At 38.6% G+C, this 19,783-nt stretch overlaps 1 protein-coding gene across 1 annotated transcript in view; it reads right to left on the reverse strand.

Moving 5' to 3' along the window:
* Positions 1 to 19,783, reverse strand: part of vps13a (vacuolar protein sorting 13 homolog A) — a 50,389-nt gene that overhangs the window by 22,200 nt on the left and 8,406 nt on the right. The window contains 29 exon segments of the mRNA XM_056773154.1: positions 1,109 to 1,361; positions 1,444 to 1,596; positions 1,673 to 1,774; positions 1,990 to 2,343; positions 3,474 to 3,598; positions 3,601 to 3,804; positions 3,876 to 4,102; positions 4,206 to 4,375; positions 4,454 to 4,578; positions 5,257 to 5,398; positions 5,493 to 5,640; positions 5,748 to 6,055; positions 6,445 to 6,612; positions 6,735 to 6,838; positions 6,931 to 7,047; positions 7,130 to 7,319; positions 7,443 to 7,502; positions 7,596 to 7,675; positions 10,922 to 11,078; positions 11,164 to 11,333; positions 13,588 to 13,672; positions 14,750 to 14,894; positions 14,980 to 15,097; positions 15,221 to 15,353; positions 16,603 to 16,739; positions 17,567 to 17,681; positions 17,829 to 18,030; positions 18,934 to 19,076; positions 19,257 to 19,351. Coding sequence (XP_056629132.1) covers positions 1,109 to 1,361; positions 1,444 to 1,596; positions 1,673 to 1,774; positions 1,990 to 2,343; positions 3,474 to 3,598; positions 3,601 to 3,804; positions 3,876 to 4,102; positions 4,206 to 4,375; positions 4,454 to 4,578; positions 5,257 to 5,398; positions 5,493 to 5,640; positions 5,748 to 6,055; positions 6,445 to 6,612; positions 6,735 to 6,838; positions 6,931 to 7,047; positions 7,130 to 7,319; positions 7,443 to 7,502; positions 7,596 to 7,675; positions 10,922 to 11,078; positions 11,164 to 11,333; positions 13,588 to 13,672; positions 14,750 to 14,894; positions 14,980 to 15,097; positions 15,221 to 15,353; positions 16,603 to 16,739; positions 17,567 to 17,681; positions 17,829 to 18,030; positions 18,934 to 19,076; positions 19,257 to 19,351 — 4,530 coding nt within the window.

The following is a 19,783-nucleotide window of genomic DNA, read 5'->3' on the forward strand; positions in this document are numbered from 1 at the left end:
TTAAATGTTGTATTTTAGAATCTAAAACAATGTTGGGCAATTGCAGCATTATAAATGTGACATTTTGTGTTATGGATGTGAAATAAAAAAACTCAGGAGAATGTTTTGTTTACAATATACTGAACCACTTGTTTATATTTTTCTAAACTATTGTTGAGTCTAAACATTAGAAAAATATCAGTCTACGCACAAGTTTTCTATTTTTAAAAAGGGTTATAGACCTGCATTATGCATGTGAGGAAAAGTTAACGTTTTTTTGGGAGACAACAAACTTTGTAGGATTTCTGTGAATTAAAATGCACAAACCTAAAGCAATAATACCCAACACATGGAGAAGGGATGCCTCTTTATAGAACATGAAAAAGTTTTTCAATTTTTCAATTTTTGTTCATGTGTCCATTAATTAGGAATATGTATGTACTGTTATGGATGTGACGGTCCTGAAAATGGCACTTAACTGACTATGAAAAATCATGTTTTTAAAATAAAACAAATGCTTTAAAAACTTTAAGAGAACTCACATGGGTATCAGAAAAACCAAATGTTGATATATGTGCTGTAAGAACAGCAAAACATTTGGGAAAAACTATTTTTTCATAATAAGGTGCCAATTTCATGGAATTGCCCTTTTAATGACATTGGTTCTTTCTTTATTATTTACTTATAGAATATTAAAGAAACGCTAAAAAAGGAAAAACCCCCCAGTTGTTCCAAACCTGTTTACGTTTAGTTCTGCTCGCATGAACACAGCAAAAGATATTTGAAAGAATGTGTGTAACAACACAGTTGTGGGACACCATTGACTACCATAGGAAGAAAAAACTACTATGGTGGTCAATGGTGCCCCTGAACTTTTAGGTTTCCCATGTCCTTCCATATATTTGTGTTCAGCAGAACAATGAATTTTATACAGTTTGTGAACAACTTGAAGGTGAATAAATGATGACAGAATGTTCATTTTTGGGTGAACTGTCCCTTCAATATAATATAAACAAATGTAAAAAACCATATTCATCATGTTACCTAAAGCATAAACTAATTTTAACAAATACAAAAGTTATAAACTAAACGAATTAGTTGGTACATGTATCTGTGTGAGAGATCTTACTGGGTTTTATGTAGTTTTTGGTGCTGAGGCTGGTCATGGCAGAGAACTGGTCGCTGGACTCCGCTGTGTAGTCCATATTTAGATTCTCTCCATCTTGGAGCTCCACGACACGCTGTTTAGACTCTTTACCGATAGGTGTAAACACCTCGCTGTGCTGCACAGACACCGCCAAACCCAAACGATTCTTCACCACAAACGGAGCTTGGTCGGTCTGAATGCACCCAGCAGTCTGCTTGGCAGCTTCTGCAAACGCCTGCGAGTGAACATACATGCTTTTATTCCAGCGAGAGAGGGATGGCAATTGTCAACAACCTCAACATGCTACGATTTCTTACCGTCCCCAGATTACTGAGCATGTGTAGGCCACACTTGGAGAGAGTGATGTTGAGCTGGTCTTTGCTTGTAAAGCTGATTACGGTTTTATAATCAGGCACGCTGCCGTCCACCTCATCAGACACCCCGGAGGTCGCTACTGGTTTCTTCTTCATCTGTATTTTAAATGAGGAGTTAATAACAATAGAAACATTGAGAAGCATTTATCTGAAGTGTTGAATGAAGCGTAACCTTAAGCGCCAGTGTCCAGGGTCTAAAACCATCTTTGGCTTCATCATCCAGTGGCTCCAAAAGTGGCTCCCATAAACCCATCATCTCATTATAATAATTAACCTACAGGGAAAAAATAAACATATCTACGAAATTAAAGTTTGAGACCTTACAGCTCCACAACCAAACAACAAGGATTTTGGTTATTTGAAAATAAAGAAATAAATTGATACAAAAGTTTTTTGATATGTCCTGCTGAAATGTATCATAATCACAGGGTTAAATTTGGGATTTTAAAGAGAGAAAAGTGTAAACAGCGTTTCATATAATGATCTGACCTCCAGGTCCAGGTGACAGTGGAGGTTAATGAGTGTAGTCCAGTTCTTCACGTCTCCGTGAAACGAGGATTTGGCCAGGAGCATGGGCACGGTGCGATGACCCACCCCAGCCTCCAGCGTTACACAGATGGACTGGATGCTCATTTTGAGAGATTCTCCCTGTGGAATGAGAGGAACTACAGACTGGGTGTCTTCCTCTCCTTCCTCCTCCAGGAACCAGAGCTTCAGGTCTCGCAGGTTCCGACGTTCCCACAGATCGTGTTGCACGGGGCTCTCCAGCTCCTCCGGGGTCTCGGGTGCAGGGCTCAGCGCTGACTGAATGGTGATGACGGTGTTTATGATGATGGGAGACACCTTTGGGAGGTGGAAATGAGATGTTAGGGATTTTAATCTTTGACAGATGATAATCAGACGAGACAGAAAATGCACTGCAAAAAAATAAAAATAAACAAAAATGTATATTTGAAGAGTTTATTTGCAAAATCGATTTGTTTTGTATCGTGCATTCCATTTATATAATAATAATATTAAGTAATGATACAGAAAAATACAGCTTACTAACAGAATAAAAACATGATAACAATTAAAAGTGATTTAAAGAGTTTTTGCAAATAAACTCATTTTTAACTTAAATCAAAATTAAATCAAAATGTAAAATAATTTTCTTGTACAAATATCTAAACATTCATACTTTAGAAACAAAATGACATAAGGCTTGAAAAAATAATATAATAACTGTGCATTTTTGCTTTAAACAAGATAAAATAACAGACAATAGAGTAAGAAAAATCTAGCTTTCCTTTTGAATTAAGTTTGTTTTCCTTAAGTTAACTTTTAACTTATTTAGAATGATTAGATATTTGTACTGGAAAACAAATAATAAGAAATAAATCATTCATTCATTTAATCATTTTGAAGCATTTTAAATGTCGTAAATGTTTTTGCTATTGGGGCTTTAAAGAGCCACAAAACACAAAACAACATTTATTTAGATATAAACAAAGTTGGTTGTGTTGCACATCATAGAAAACAATGTTAGCTGTATATTCTAGCTTTTATGCGCTATTTTTGCATTTTGGGTTTAAAATCCTTATCTGGCCAACGTCAAAGGATGTGATGTGGCTATGTACATCGATGACGCATTGTGTCTCATTATTATTCATGAGACTATGTTTTCATGACCAATGAGAAGACATTTCTCCTAATTATTCATGAAAGCGCCTTGTGATTGGAGCACCCGTATCCCATGCTGGAACCTTCACCGGTTTTTAATGGCTCTTCTTCTGACAGCGTTCACGCCCATTTTATTTGCATTTTTCAAAAATGACAGTGAGGCAAAATGTAGCTGAAAGGGGAGGTTTTGTGACGCTTAAATATGCTTAAATATGTGAATAATCTCGGTTATGACTTATTACGTTTTTACATATGAAATAAACAGCAATACCACATCCATGCCTGAATAATAAGTTAAACCGAAGTCTCACCTTGAGCGTGAGGGAGCTGATGGACAGTTCGATGGTTTGAGGTTGACTAGGTGATTGGTTGCTCTGAAAGAACACCTGACAGGGCTGAAGCACCGTCGTCACGTTGTTTTCTCGCTTCTCCCTCAGAACGGACACGCCACCACCTTTAGATCCGAGACGGCCGCCGTCAAGGACTGTCCGCTGGGATCGTTCTTCATGGTCAGCTCGCACTGCGTCGTGACGACGAGAGCCGGGGCATCGGCGCGTGTTAGGTCGGCCACAAAAATTATTTCAGGATTCTTCACCACAACGTTCATCTCAGTCTTGGCCACCACCGGCTGAGCAGGAACTGCTAACAGAGCGAGAGAAATCAATAAAACAGCAGATGAATAGTTTGTTGCAAAATGCGAGTAAATGTCTAACCTGTGTCTTTAGAAGAACTGGCTGGCTGTTTATTGCTCTTCGGAGGACCAGAGAAGCCATCTGCCATAGCTTTAAGAAAGATATCAGCTACCGTGAGGAGAAACTCCATGCTGGCGCACAGGTAAAAGTCCTGAATCACTGTGTCCAGAACGGTGCCGTCCCGGCCTTGCCTGTACTTTATGTCCACCATAACGTTATCTTCCCTGCCCTGATGCATGGCCATCATCCTAAAGAAGCATTAGATGTGAGACGAGAGAAAACTCTTACTATCTGAACGATAATGTGATATCGTAATAGACGATTAATAATAAACAAATAATAATAATAGACCTGGATGTGATCATTTTCACTCTCTGTCTCTTATCGTCCAGCAGGCAGTTCGTGAGTTTGATAGAAGCTTTCATTGAGCTGTCAGAATACATGTGCACTGCGGTGGAGATGGTGCCCAGCGTGAACTCTGCCAACCTCAAGCTCTGGTCACGCGAGTCTGGCATGCAGATCTACACAAGAACACCAACAAAAATATCATAAATGTCTTATTAAAAGCATGTTTTTATTATACTTTATGATTTTGGTACCTCATTGGTATTTGGGCTGTAGAGGACCAAGGTCATGGAATCAAACTTGAAATCCACTTTCAGAGTGTTCTTCAGTTTGCCTGTTTTCTGACCCTCCACCACTGCCGCTATCACAACCGTGTTCCCTACAACAACATAAAGAATAAAAAACGTCAAAAGATGTGGGTGCTGACCTGTAAATTAACAGATGTACTGGTTATTTTGAAACAGTAGTTTGAAGTACGTATACATTTTAGAATTTCAAAGGCTTTCTATATCGTTTCATTTTCATACATTCGAACACATCACAAGTTTGGATAATTAGGTAAACATATCTTTATTATGAAATGTATTATTGAATTTGTTGAAATACAATTAAAGGGGTGGTGCAACGGTGTGTCATGCATTTGACTTCAGATGTTCATGTTTTTGTTTGTTTACTGCATTTGGGTGATGAATGTTATATAAACAGTGGATATAATGCTGGATTTGGAGATCGTGAGAAACTGATATATGGAGATGTCCCAGCGCTAAAAGAAGCCGGACATGAACCGGATGCGGTGAGTGAAACTGATGTCTGTGCTTTGTTGGCAATGGGTGCACATGTGCTTTAGTTCAGCCTACTTCTCCCCCCTGCACATGCCGTATGTTTTCGGAAATAATCATACAGCTGTATCTACCTTTTATAAATGTGATCAATCTAAATACTCTTCAAACATACGAATTATGCAATACTACTGTATAGGTACTCAAGATTAATATGAGAAGCGCGATTGGTACAGATGCTTTAAATTATGAACTAAGTGTGTGTGTATGTGTTTTACCCCCAGAGCTCGGAGAATCTTTGGTAGACACCGTGTCTGCTTTCTCAGAGCTTGATGGAACTTGAGGAACATCTGAAGTCTCAGACAGATTTTCACTCAGAGTTTTCAAAACTATAGTCAGATCCTCCTGACTCAGGATCAGCTACAACAAACAAATTCACAACAATTAGACCACGTATTAAATTCTAACACAAATAAAAACACTCACTGTCCTAAATGAAAATAAAAACACTCACACTCATTGGTTTAAGATGTGCATTGATCTGTATGTCAGGGATGCTATGATACCAAGAGGCGGATAGATTGCGTTTGATTGAAAGGTCCATATTAACTGGTTTGAGCAGTTGAATCTCACCCTTAAATTTTCCATCAGTGAATGTGGTCCTGAGAAAAATGCAATAAACAATAAAATGAGTAAAACAAGGTAAATATAAAAAAAGCAAACCATGTGTTTCAAAAAGACGAAAAGGCATGACAAATGGTCTTCTAACCTGTACATTTTAAGATCACTCAGCCCCACAGCCATGATATCTACCACAGGTGGGATCTTATTGTGTGTCGGAGAGGAGACGATCTTAAAGTGGTTCTTAACAGTCACTAAACCGAGATCTGCCACAATGACATTGTGTGAAACAGAGGATTGTGGGAGAAAGACAACCGGAGCTTTGATGTCCACATAGAGAGAAATCCGTGTGCTTCTCTCTGCCAGCTCCAGCACCCCTGAAGCTGCCTTCTCTGCTGCCTGAGCTGTTACTTCTGCCAAAGCGTTTTTGGCCTCTTGAAAATTATTAACGAATGCCTGAATGTGAAGGAGAGGAGAAGAGAGAGAGAGGGCGACCATGAGTGAAATTAAAATGGATGTAAAAATAGCCTGGATTAAATCAAATCAAAATACACCTATGTTGTGGCAAAGCTCAAAAATACAACCCTAATTACTCAAATATTGGCAATTTTTTTTATTAATGAGGTTTTAATATCACGTGTGTCCCCCAAGGTTTAGTCTGAGGCCCACTTCACTTTCTAATATATACCTTAGAGGTATCATACATACATTATTATTATTTAACTAATCTCTGTGTGATAGAAATCGGTGATATAAGTGTGTTCCTCAGAAACCGAACACACGATTTTGCTCTGCTAAATAAATGCTCTAGCATGCTCTAGCATTTCTAAACTAGAAACACTCACCAGTATCGAAGACAAAAACTTGTTGAGGAAAATGACTTGTATGCAGCCCACAGTTAGTGTTACACTAGTATCCACAATGTGCATGTCCGTGTATGCATCTCCCTCTGTTGCGTCCACATGGTTCACCATGCGAAAATCAAACACCTCTTTGTCTGCAATGGACACTGCCTGCACAGTATCATGATTACTTTAATAAACCTTTCTCAAAATTTTCGAACAATATTTTCAGTGATCAAAGTTTTGTTTTAAACTATAAAGTGTGATAAGTACAAGTGGCCATTGTGCACTACCTTTTTGTACAGAGCCTCTTTGTCACAATCCAGAATTACAATGTTCTTCAGGTTAGCCAGAATCTCCACCGACTTCTTCATCATCTGAACTTGAGAAACCAGTCCTGGTGACAGAACACATCATTTAACATACAACACATACATTAACAAACTGTTTGTCTCTAAATCTGGGATTTTCGAAAGAATCATGTATTACCCTCAATGCAGATCTCAGAGATTCTGGCTTTCTCTCCTCTTATGAAGACCTTCAAACAGTTTAGATCTGCTCGGATGTGCAAATTCACCACATCCTCATACTTTGACTTCTTATTGGCTAAATTAAATAATGACAGTATTACAAAACGAAAGAAAATCAAATGCACATAAGCATGATCATACAGTAAAATCGAGGATACCAGATTTTTTCGTGACAGCAGACTCGTCTATTTTAGCCTCCTCTACTTCCTCCTCCTCTTCCTCCTTTGGAAGGACAGGCTGCTCCTCTTGTGTCTCTTTCTTGAGAGGTGGCAGGAGGTTGTTTAGGAAGTTCATTGAATTGAGAAGTGCCTCGGTGTGCAGGTGTATATCCAGCGAGGAGAAATTCACCTGATACACATCATGTAATGCATTAAGGCTCTAAGAATTCAACTCAACATTTTCAGTTGGGATCAAATTTTCATCAACCTGAACGTGATATGATGGCTGTTAAGAGGCTTTAAAGGAGTTTACCTTGATTAGTTGCTCTGTGTTATCATAGGCAGTTTTGAAATCAGGGGCATTTTTGTCCGCCTTAAAGAAAACAGAAGATCAGTGTGACATTGCATATCATGCATTCCTGAACCCAAGAGAAAGTGTCACTTAAAAGTAACAATGTAAATTTACCTTGATGTATTCCAGCGTGAGGAGATCCTCTTCAGTGTTGTCGAACGTTGTGATGAGGTGAACCTTCTTTTCCTCAGAATCTTCGTACAGTTAAAGTAAAAAAATTAGCTGTGGTCTTATTTGGCATCTTTGCATGTATCATTTGCAACTTAAGGGTCCAGTGTGTATTTTCACGGAGGATACATCGACAGAAATGCAATATAATATACAAGTGTCATGACTATGTAAATTCGCTTCATTCGAACGTCAAATTCGCTTCATTAGCGCGTCAAATTCACTTTGTTGCAGACGCGAATTTGCGTCATGGGAGGGGCGTCTGCCAGGCGGCTTCAGTCCCATATATATATATATATATATATATTGCTTAAATTGTGTAAAGATCGTTTTTGACAACTTGCCAGATTGTCCGACCTCCTCACTCACTTTCTTCCAAGCAAGATTCTTTTTATTTCTGTTTCGATAAAAGTAAGATGTATCGTACAGCTCCAGGTATCCACATACAGCAACGATGATTTTTCCTCCATTGTTGTTTGGGATTTCTGCCTCTCCTCGCAACATCATAATCACCTGACTGCTAGAGCAAGCTACTGATTGGTTAACGCGGCGTGAATTTTCGCCAAAGTTCAGATTTTTCAACTCGTCATTCGTGCGATTTGCGTCATTCGTGCAATTCGCGCCGCCTCATTCGCGCGTCTTTGCATTGACTTAACATGTAAATCACTCGCGCTTGAAGCGCCATTCGCGTTTGGTCTAAACACAACATGAGGCACGATCTTTAATTAAACGAACAAATTAATTATTCTGCAGACAATTCCGATTTTATTTTAAAACTTAACGATTGTAGTGTGTGTCTTAGTCGCGTGGGTAGTTTTAGCTAAAAAAATTACTGGCAAGGGCTATGATTTGATCTAATCTTTAACAAGAATGTTTGTGGGTTTAGTCTTTAAAAAGACTGTTTGGGTTTTGTAGTAAAGGCCTATGTAAATCGAGATTGATAACAGACTAGCGAGAGCTGGCACAAGCGAACTTGGCAAAGATTAGACTAGAGTGAATGGAGAGCTATGTCGTGAGTCAATTTAAATGCAGTGATTTATTTTTGTGTGAGAGTGAGTGAACATTTACATTCACACACCGCTCTGTAAGCCAGGGCGGGAACGGCTGCGGCCATGCGCATACGCGATTAATTTGCAGCCTGGACGCGGAGGGGTGTGTGTCTCCTCTCTGCTCTGACTGCTGCGTGAGGCTACTGAGAGACTGACCGCCTGTGAGTGCTTTTGGACGGGAGAGGGGCTCACGGCAGCACCCGCTGCTCGTTGTGCACAAGAGGCCTAGCTGCAGAGTGATTCGTGCTTTCGAGTCTCCGAACACCACAAAAGTCTCCAAAAACACCAGTAAAAGTTGCTGGATTTGTCGCTTTTGACAAAAAAAAGTTGCCAGGAGGATGATTTGTTTGTGTTATAATCAGTGCTTGAAGTGGGGGAAAAAGGTGCCGATCCAAACAAAGATCACAGCATTGCGCATCTCACAGCAACACTCAATAGCCTTTTGAATGATTCCGTGTTTTGAACGCATCAGTTGAGTCAAAGATTCAATGACCCATCCACAAACATCTGTCTCATTCTTGATGAATCGGCCGTTTGAACGAATCGTTTGAATGAACGACTCAATGACTCGCTTAATAAAACCGCTTATCTCCTGCATTTGCGCTCACTACCCACAAACTAGGGCTGCACGATTCTCACTAAAATGCAAATCACTATTTTTCTTCATGGGAATTGAGATCACGATTCTCTCACACGATTCTCGTTTTTTCAACCAAAACTTTAATTGAACTCAGGTAAAAAATTGAACATAGTACATTTAGTTATTATTAAGTTCAAAAAGTAACAAAAATTGTCTCTCCTTTTTTTTCTCCTTTTTTTAACTGTGAATAAATTTGCTTAAGCTGATGAACATAAATAAGAGAAGAATGTTAACAATAATAAACAAAAATAACAAAGGAAACTGTGCTTTTGGACCATAAGTAAATAACTTAAGCTGTTAAAAATAAAAAGGGGAAGAGTATTAATTTATGTTATGTAATGCACTGTCAGGCTTAAATACGGCTCCATAGTTCGGCTTGACCATAGGTCTGCTGTTGCGGCGAAGTTCTGCATATCTTGCAGTTCTTTCTCGACTGTCATTCTACACTGGGTGTATAGATTTGGCAATGCAACAGACGAAAAATAGTTGCGAGAGGGCAGAGAGTAGCGCTTATCAATAGTCTTTATCATTGCCTTGAATCCCTCGCTTGTAACTGTGTTGATTGGAGCCATGTCTTTAGCTAGGTGATAAGCGATGGCGTTTGTTATATCTTTGTGCCGCTGGAAACTTAAAGGGTATGGCGATGCACCGTGTAATGTCTGAGTTATGGACGTTTGTGTCGTCTGGTTGCCAGCATTTTTAGATTTAGCTCCCTTGTCTCTCATTGCTAACTCGTGCTGTATTTTGTGTTGACGTTTGAGGTGGTTATATAGATTTGTTGTGTTACCTTGCGGTGCTGTGACGATGCCAAAGCCATGCTTACAAATGATGACTTCTTGTGCATCGTCGTCAGGTTTAAACCCGAAAAAGTTCCACACGGTGGAATACAATGCTTTTTTTTCGGTTCTAATACTGATGCTTCGTCGTCAACAGGATTTTCCACACTGGTGTCCATTTCCTCTTTTTACCGCTCCAAATTTTCCGCTCCAAATCCACAAAGTAAGCTGACTGCAACCGTTAGCTCTGTGACTGCAACCGTTAGCTCTGCCTCCTAATAAATAACACGTCATGTGAGTGATAGCGCGTAACGAAGTAAATGAGAGAGGAGGGAAGGATCTTACTCATTTGCTATCTTTGACCTGATTGGTGAATTAACATTGTTTTGTTTTAGACTGTGTGAGTGTGACCAATACGTGAGTGATCTAAATGCGGGAAATACAAGGAAGTGAATTGCCGTCCTTAAGAAATTAGATCGCATTTATGTATGAATCGAGATAAAAAAATGTTTTTGATTAATCGTGCAGCCCTACCACAAACCAATCAAATTTGTTCAAAATTTGCGCCCCACCGGTTGAGAACCACTGCCCTAAAGGGACAAACTACTCGACAGAATGCGTTTTGTAAATATATTATCTTCTTCGAAAAGAAGCAACAACATGACAACATCTTAGTCCTCGGTCAGCCACCATAGTGCTTCGAACGGTACAGGGAGGCACAGAGTGACCTGGATGCCAGTAATATTCATACACTGGACATTTAAGAAAAACCCAGAATGCATTGCAACAAGTGCATAACAAACTTACCCAAGTACTCTGAACACTCGAGACAGATTTCGCGTAGAAAAGTGTTCGATGACATATCAAAGGTACGGAGTTTCAGTTCCGTCCCTAAACCGTCAATGAACAGATGGAGAACGCTCACTTCCTGTGCCTTGGACAAGCGACAAAGCTGAACAGAAAGCTAGAGGTGATAACACAGAGAACAACTGTCACTTGAGTGAAATGAAAGATTTGATATGACCCCTAAACTTTGGGCTGTGGCAGACCTTATTGATCTCAAATAACAAGAGGAACTCTGTCATATTCTTCATGGGATCCTTCAGCACCATAGAGGGTCTCTTTCCAGAGGCCGACCCCTGCAGGTAGTCAGATGAAGCCTCAAAGAACGGCAAATCTTCTACTGGTGAACTGGGGGCGTCGAAGAACAATTCCTCATCTGACAGAAACAAATAAATATTGGCTTTACATTACACAATCACAATTTTCGGTTTATTCCTCGTGTGGTCTGTTGAACAGGTCTAACTTCAGTATCTTTGAATCTAGGGGTGGGTACCGGACTCCGTACATTTAAAGCGACAAGGAGCCGTTTTGGTTTATGGTTCCCCATTGGTTGATAAGCGCAATTGTCTGTTATAAATGTCCTAAATATTGCTGCTGTATAAGCTTCCGTGTGGAGAGCGCAATACACATGAATTTGTTGACTAGGCAGAAACGGCTGTCACATCATGTCACTTCATGAACTGTGCATGTACTTAAGCACTCTTTTGACTCTCGTGGGTTATATTACTGGGCTATATTAATAGTTCAAACTAGATTCTGAGGTGGCAGTTGGTTGTTAGCCCTTAGCGCATAGTGTGCTAGCTACAAAGCAGCCAACTTGCTAACGTTAGCTACATAACACATTTGCAGTCACCCAAAACACATGTGTTTAGTAACCAATCCAAATCATTTTCTGTAGTTATATTTTGGGAAACACACTTATGACCAGGCGTTGTGCTTTAAGTAATTGGTGCAATCAATAATTTACACTCAACTCGCTATGGGAATAGTGCCTAGCACAGTATCTATAAATACAGATAACATTAGTCTACGTGCATGAACTAAGGAATAAGCAACTTTGGACCCTAAAACATCTATTGAGGTTTGGTAGTCATCATTTACAAGCGTAACACTAAATTTGTGATGAGGCATGATCATGCTACATAAGCTATTGAGACCCAGCAACATTACATTATCTGTAGTCTACCTTACGGTTATAAATTAAATATAAATAAAGTCCGATCAATCTCTTTTCCTTTTTGTTTTATTTGCTGGCTCTGCCATGGTGATGGTTTGGAGACTGGTGTTGAACTAGATCGTTTCATTTTATTGTTTGCTGTTGGCTAACTTCTCCCAGAATGACGTATGCCGTAAAGCAGGGGATAAGCGGGGCTTGTACCTGCCCGAACACCAAAGTTACAATTGCATTTTCAGCCGATAGGAGGCTGCTTAGTAAGCAACGGCAGTAACATTTATCCAGTTAAAGTTTTCCTACCACAAAAATCATTTTAAAAACATTCATTTCATGTCACAAAAGTGCTCGTTATCGCTGTAAGGGCACCGACCGAATTACGTCAGTACTACAGAGTTTCGATTCACATTAAATCAATCGGTGCCAAATTTCAGTACCTGAGAATGCATCAGGTGTTGCGCAAGAGCAGCTACGATAGAGACAGAGATCATTTTCCTTCACACAAAGCATAAATAATAATTAAGCTAACACTCTGGCTCAGACGCAGTCAGCACGCATACACATAACACTGCGCTGAACATTTAAGTTTGTTAAGGAGCTTTGAGTTTTCTGTCCGGCAGGAGACTGATGCACATTTACATTATGGATTATTGTATGATCAACAGTATATATATATTTATATATATATATATATATATATATATATATATATATATATATATATTAATACCATGGTCTGTTTGAATACTGGATTCTGATTGGCTGGAAGGTGTGCATTAAAAGCGTTTAACGCACGGGCAGCTCCAGTCAGTTTGATTACATTTCAAATTAACTGACAAAATAACCGTAATTTTCACCTGTTTGATCTAAAATGGCACTATAAACATCCATAAAAGCTTTAACTTGGCAAATAACCATGGTATAAGCGGGATAATCTATGGCATTAAAGTACTATAATGTACTTCGCGGAGGCAACTCTTCGCCTCCACAACTGCATTAAAATCCTTTAATCTATTATTTATCCCTTACGTAATTCTTTCAGTATCTCTGTTAAAAACCTTATTACAAATCAATCTGTTGTTTTCAGTAATTATGCTGTTAAAAAAAAATGTGTAGACTTTTCAAGTTTTGTTTTTCTATATTATCTAATGGTCTGTTAATGGTGGAGGCCTTAAGGTTTAGGTAAATTATCACACTGCATAAGTAAATGATTATGTGTGTGATGAGGAAACAGAATAAGCTGATAGTAATAAAAATGCTGTAGTTATTTCTATAGTCTTTATTTCTTTTGTGTAAAATTTCAACAAAATGTTGAAATTGAGAGGCTTGGACTATTTATTCACCCAAATAAATGATTTTTATTACACAGAGAGTAAAGTACGGAACCCTATTTGAAACACATTTAACCCAATCAGGGTGTTTTTATGAGTGCTATATGTAATGAGTGTGTGTGTCTGACCAGAGCCATATATGATGGATGCACGCAGGTCATCTATCGCTGGTCTTCTAGGGGTGAGCTGAGGCGTGTTCCCTCGCTTGGACACCTAAAGAAAGCAAAAATATAATTGCACACACACAGATAAGTCACCCCTTTAAATAGCAACAAATCATTCTGGTGGAGCTGCATTTAAACCTCATGTTTGGCCAAATGTTTTCTAGAGTAATGAATGCACAAAAAAAAACTATGAAGTTGTGGCATGCATATAAAACTATAACGATAAAGATATTATTGTTAGATCATAGATAGATCATCTTCAAAGGTTATTTTTCAGCTAATGAACACTGAAACATTGAAAAAACACAAGGCAAATGTATGTAAAATCTGAAACTTTTGCTCAACATAATATTAAAGGGACAGTTCACCCAAAAATCACAAATCACCATCAACTGTTCCAAATCTGTATAAATGTATTTTTTCCGATGAACATAGAGAAAGATATTTGGACGGATGCTTGTTTCGGGACACAACAGAATACCATAGTAGAAAAAAATTAAATAGTAGTCAAAAGTGCCCAAGAACTGTTTGCTGTACTACATTCTTCAAAATATTTTCTTTTGTGTTCAACAGTAGGAAAAAATGCTCTGTATACTTCTTTGTTCTATCGTAGTCAATGGTGGCCAAGAATGGTTTGGTAACAAGCATTCTTCCAAATATCTTTCTCTGTTTACATCAAAGAAAATACATTCCTACAGGAACAACTGGAGGGTGAGTAAATGATGACGGAATATAGATCTTTGGGTGAACTGTACCTTTAAGTTCAATTAAGTAGAATTTCAACAATATCATTTAATTTCAGTTATCTCTGCACATCTCACGCTTTTATTAAACAACGTCACTGACAGTTACGCAGAACTAAGTTTGTTGGGCTTCCTTCACAGCCCTCTACCCATAAGAAAGAAAAATAGCAGATACGAGCTCTTGAATATATCAGCTCATTTACATTTTATAAAAGAGTAAAAACTTTCACACATTTCACACAATTGAACCTTTTGCTCAATGCTCTTGCGTCTATTTCTTAAATAAAAGACCCAGAAATCTCACAAATGTCTGTGTAAATAAATGTTTCTCCAGGAAGAAACACACACCCTTAAAAAAACATGCATTGTTTGATAAACTGTACCTTGGGTGTAACCTGTGGTGCTTTAGTCTGAGGGGCGGGGCGGCTCTCTGGAAGAGGAATGCTGCTGAGCAATGCCAGGACGCCACGCACTTTATCATCCGAGATACGCAGAGACAGCAGAGGGAGCTCACCGAAAATCTTAAACCTAAACACACACATACAAAAACATTAAACAACATAATCTTAACGGATCAGACGAAACTAACTCCAAAAGTGAGACTTTTACAGACTTGGGCATTCTGGAGTCTGTCACCACCATAGCTCGACTGAAGACCACCTTCAGGTCAACAGGCTCCAGGATGTGAAATGACGACTGCCTCAGCGGACGAGCTCTCTTCCAGTCACCACCTGAATTTGCGTTCATGTATTTAACATATGCTGTTATCCAAAGCGACTAAACTCAATAAATAAGGGAGTACAGGTATATGATTATAAAAGTATATCTTTAATGTGCGTCTACGCAGTACGCACCTGCTTTCGTGTAGAGGAACTGTAAGCTGCTCAGCTGGATGTCAAAACTGTCATACGCTCTGGACATGATGTCCTCTAATGTGCTGCTGTTCGCAGACAACTGAGGCAGTCCAGCTTTGCTCTGACTCGACATCTACACACAATACAAACACAAAACGGCAATTCACTAATTTATACGCACAATGCATTCTGATTTTGAGTGTACATTCGATGCACAATTGCTCACTCATATTTCCCATGATACAATGCTAATCAACTGTCTGATTAGAATGAGCTGGAGGAGAGTGACAGTTAATGAGTTTATACACTCGTGTTTGTTCTCGATGACAGTTATTTTCAACTTTTTGAGAATAAACAGACTAAATGAATATATAGCAGTGTTTTAATTTTAATATATAATAAGTCATTGTATTAAAAATAATACATTTCATAGTAGATAAACGTGGCAAACATTTCTTATGTTCTCTTTAGAAAAACTAATAGCCCTCTATATCACAACAAATAATGTAAAAATTTACTTTATTATTTTACAAAACAGTCCACACATGTGTAATACAAGCTTTATGACGAATGTCCAATACTGTCAGACGCAGGAATATTACGTCAGTGTCCGAGATTGTTCACTCATTTTCATTCACATCTTCCCCATAAATGCCTCGTTTCTCCTGAGTGGTATGGTTCACTACGGTACGCAATTTCTTCTGTTTCCACTGTGAATTGTATTAGTCTGGTATTGGTTTACACTTGCGAGTACTACAAGGGGAACCAAAGAGTAAAGATAACAAGAGGTGAAACTCAATAGAACGTTCCATTGCAACACCTGCGCCCTGCGTTTCTGCCATTTTGGGGTGAAAGCGACTCTGCTTTCTTTGTTGGCGATGGCAATCTCACCAGCTTTTTTAAAGAATAAAACATTAAAGTTGAAATACAACCTGAATGCTGATAATATATGACGACAAAAACCATGTCAGATAGCATTTTCACCCCAAAATGGCAGCCGCGCTGTTTTCTCTCAAAAAAGCACCAGAGTCGCGCCTCTTGGTATCTATACTCTTTGGGGGAACGACAACACAGGAAGCGCCATTGTCATTTACAGATTGCTTTGTTGCATGAGAATGAAGTCAATTGCTACTTTCCGGGTTACACCAAGCCTACCTGTTGTTAGTGGAAACACAATCCTGATAATTGGTTACCCGTAACGAAGCGTACCATACCAAACCGTACTGCTCGGTGGAACAGCGGCAATAGTGGACTATTTAGCATTCGCTATATAGGGAATAGTGCATGAGTGAACAAGTGAGCGAAATCAGACGCAGCTCATGTCACTAAATTTCATACACTTTAACATATGCAGAACTAAAGTGGTGAGATGCTTTTTTTACCTGAAAATGACCCAAGTCAAGAATAGCAAGGTTGTGTTTGGGGTCATAAAAGCCGTTCTCTGGTACAATGACATATGAAGCCATGAGGTCGATGTTCAGATCGAGAACCTTCTGAGTTTCAATGATGTACATAAGTCCTGTATACAGTAAACAGCACAGTTTCTGTCAGAACTCACAGGAAAGACAGTATTACAATCTGCATAAAGTCTTTTAAATGGTTTATTGTGAATAACAAATTTTAAGAAAATCTGGTAATGTTTTTAGACCTGGAAGTTTTCCCCCATTTCAAAGTAACTAACTTACAACTTATACCAACAAACTCAGCAAAAGAAACCGATAAGACAGCTGTGTGAAAAGCTATCTAAAAATATATAATATTTGTTCAATGCCATGAACAGAACTTTGTTAGATTCAATGACTCAAGTTCTTCCTCAGATGTGCTCAAACTGCTATTCATACAACTTGACATTCAAAATGAAAAACATAAAGCCAGACAGTCAAACGCAGCTCCTGAATTGACTTATTTATTGGGGCTCCAAACGATTTATCGCAATTAATTACATCCACAATAAAGGTCTGTGTTTACATAATATGGGCTCTGTACTGTGAATAATAATTTGGCATTTAAAACACATACACATATATATATTTAGGTCATTTTAAGATACATTTATTTATATTTACCATGAATTTAAAAAGAAATTAAGTTTATAATTTTTTTTATTTGAACATTTTCTTAAAAAAATATGTTTAATATTTTTTCTACATGCATGTATGCGTATTTGTTATAAATGCAAAATTAACATGCATAGACAACAGACATATATTACGTTAAAACAAACTTTTATTTTGGATGTGATTAATCATTTGACAGCCCTATCATTTATACTACATATCAGTCAATAGAAGTGCTTAGTTAGGTTGGGACTACTTCAGTCCCTACAGTCACAATGTACAAACACACCTGTGGATGTCCTGTCTCTGAACTGCTCGAGCTTCATGAGCGTGGCATTGGTCAGTTCATCCAGTTGCAGGTCTTTTGGAGGCATGAAGAAAGCTGACATACTGTTCACTGTCATCTGCAAAGAGAACACACAGCCAACACACACTTTACTTTCCATTCATGAGTTGATGTGGGAAAGCTCAGTTCTGCTTGCGAAGATCTACCTTCCTACAGTATATCTCCATTGCGACACAAAGTTATACAGTTTATAAAATAAACTTACAGCATCGTAGATTATCTCAAGTGGCTGAGACTCTATGCGTATTTTCTGGTCTGCGAGTCCGTCTAGCGGGTTGGTCTCAAACATGAGATTCAGAAGAGCCTTGTTATTCTCCCCGACCCCACGGCGCGGTGACAATAGAATGGGGGGCTTCTGGCCTCGAGGAAGACCGGACACTTCAAACGATGACAGCTGGGCAGAGATCCTGACAGACATAGATTCATACAGTAGAATGAAAATGTATTAAGCTGATTTGTAAAGTAAAGTATGTCCTTGCCATTATTTTATATACAATGAAAACCTACAATACAGTTGTTCATCAAGATGTCCAGTATTGTGTCCTAAGAACTTCTTTTATGGTGTAATTTTTAAGTGTAAGTTTATGGGTTTTTAAAGTCAAACAAAACCCCCCAAAAAGGGATCCTCCTAAATATAACACACTGCACCTTTAAAGGGGTCGTATGAAAACGCTGTATTTTCCACATACATACATGTTTGTATCTCCTCTTTCCTCCGCCTCTCTGAAGCGCAATGTTTTTTTTACAAATCTCATCGCTCTGGAAAGCGAGGTGTGGTATGATTGGTCAGATAACCAGTGCGTAGTGATTGGTCGAGTACTGCAAGCGTGACAAAAATGTAATGTCTCTTACCGTATTTGGAACATCAGGTTCCAAAGCAATTGTACTGCCAGGTACGTCCACCTTACTTGCGTATACATTTGGGCGGTCTTAGTCAAGTCATATCACGATCTGATTTGTGGGGGTGTGTTTACACAAGGCGTTTCAGGCAGGTCTGGGTGAGCATTCGCTTTTAGATAGAATGCATCTTTTGTTCCGACACTTACATTTTTGCAATTTTAAGTGTCTAATACATGCATGGGCAACTTATAACACACCAAAGACACAGAAAAACATGTATTCGCTCCATATGACCCCTTTAAGCCTGTCGGATGAGAATACGGATGACTAACATGTCTGGGTAAACTATACACTGTGGCAGCGTTTAGAGACAGTTAACCATTTATAATGGCAATAACCCAGAAGTAAAGATGTTACACTTTAACAGATGGTTAACAAAGAGAGGGTTGGTAGAGAAGAGAACACATTACTTTATTGCTTGAGCGGCAGGTCTCTGCGTGAACATGGCTATAAGATCAATGACGGAGAGTTTGATAATCTCTGGCTTCTCACGGCTCTCTTTGATAGACAGCGACAGGTTGAGCAGCTGAAAATGTATCTTCATGTTCTCAAACTGCAAACACATAACAGTCAACTTGAGTTAAACAAGGAAGAGAGAGATAAATCATTTATGGACTGCACAACCCAGTTTGTCTACTTTTAGATTTACATTAGTATAAGTATAAGAGCTATTGACTGCTGCCAGATGTCTATCTGGTACCATTTCCATGCGTTATGATTGACAGTCACTTACATTTTTGGGCAGATTGGGATTGATGGCTGTCTCGCTGTATCCTATGGCAGCGTATAGTTTGGATTTTTCTGCTGGCGACATCAGCTCATCAAAACCTGAAAAATAATAAAGTTGAGGGAGGGTTCCAATACAAATATCTTTATTTTGTACATATGTCTCTTTCACTTTCACTGTTCCATTGCAATATTTAATGCAAAATGAATCGCCGTCCAATTAAAGGGATACTTCATCCAAAAAATGAAAATTCTGTCATCATTTACTCACCTTCGAGTTGTTCCAAATCTGTATACATTTCTTTGTTCTGATGAACTCAGAGAAAGATATTTGTTACCCCCCTTAACTACCATAGTAGGGAAAATAATGGTTTAACACAAAAGAAGACATTTTGAAGAATGTTATGAGGCACTTTTGACTACCATTGTATTTTTTCCTAGTATGGTAGTCATTGGGGGCAAAATCTGTCCGGTTACAATTTTCTTCCAAATATCTTTCTCTGTGTTCATCAGAACAAAGAAATGTATACAGAT

The sequence above is a fragment of the Triplophysa dalaica genome, chromosome 18 (assembly GCF_015846415.1).
Source record: "Triplophysa dalaica isolate WHDGS20190420 chromosome 18, ASM1584641v1, whole genome shotgun sequence".
Classification (NCBI taxonomy): domain Eukaryota; kingdom Metazoa; phylum Chordata; class Actinopteri; order Cypriniformes; family Nemacheilidae; genus Triplophysa; species Triplophysa dalaica.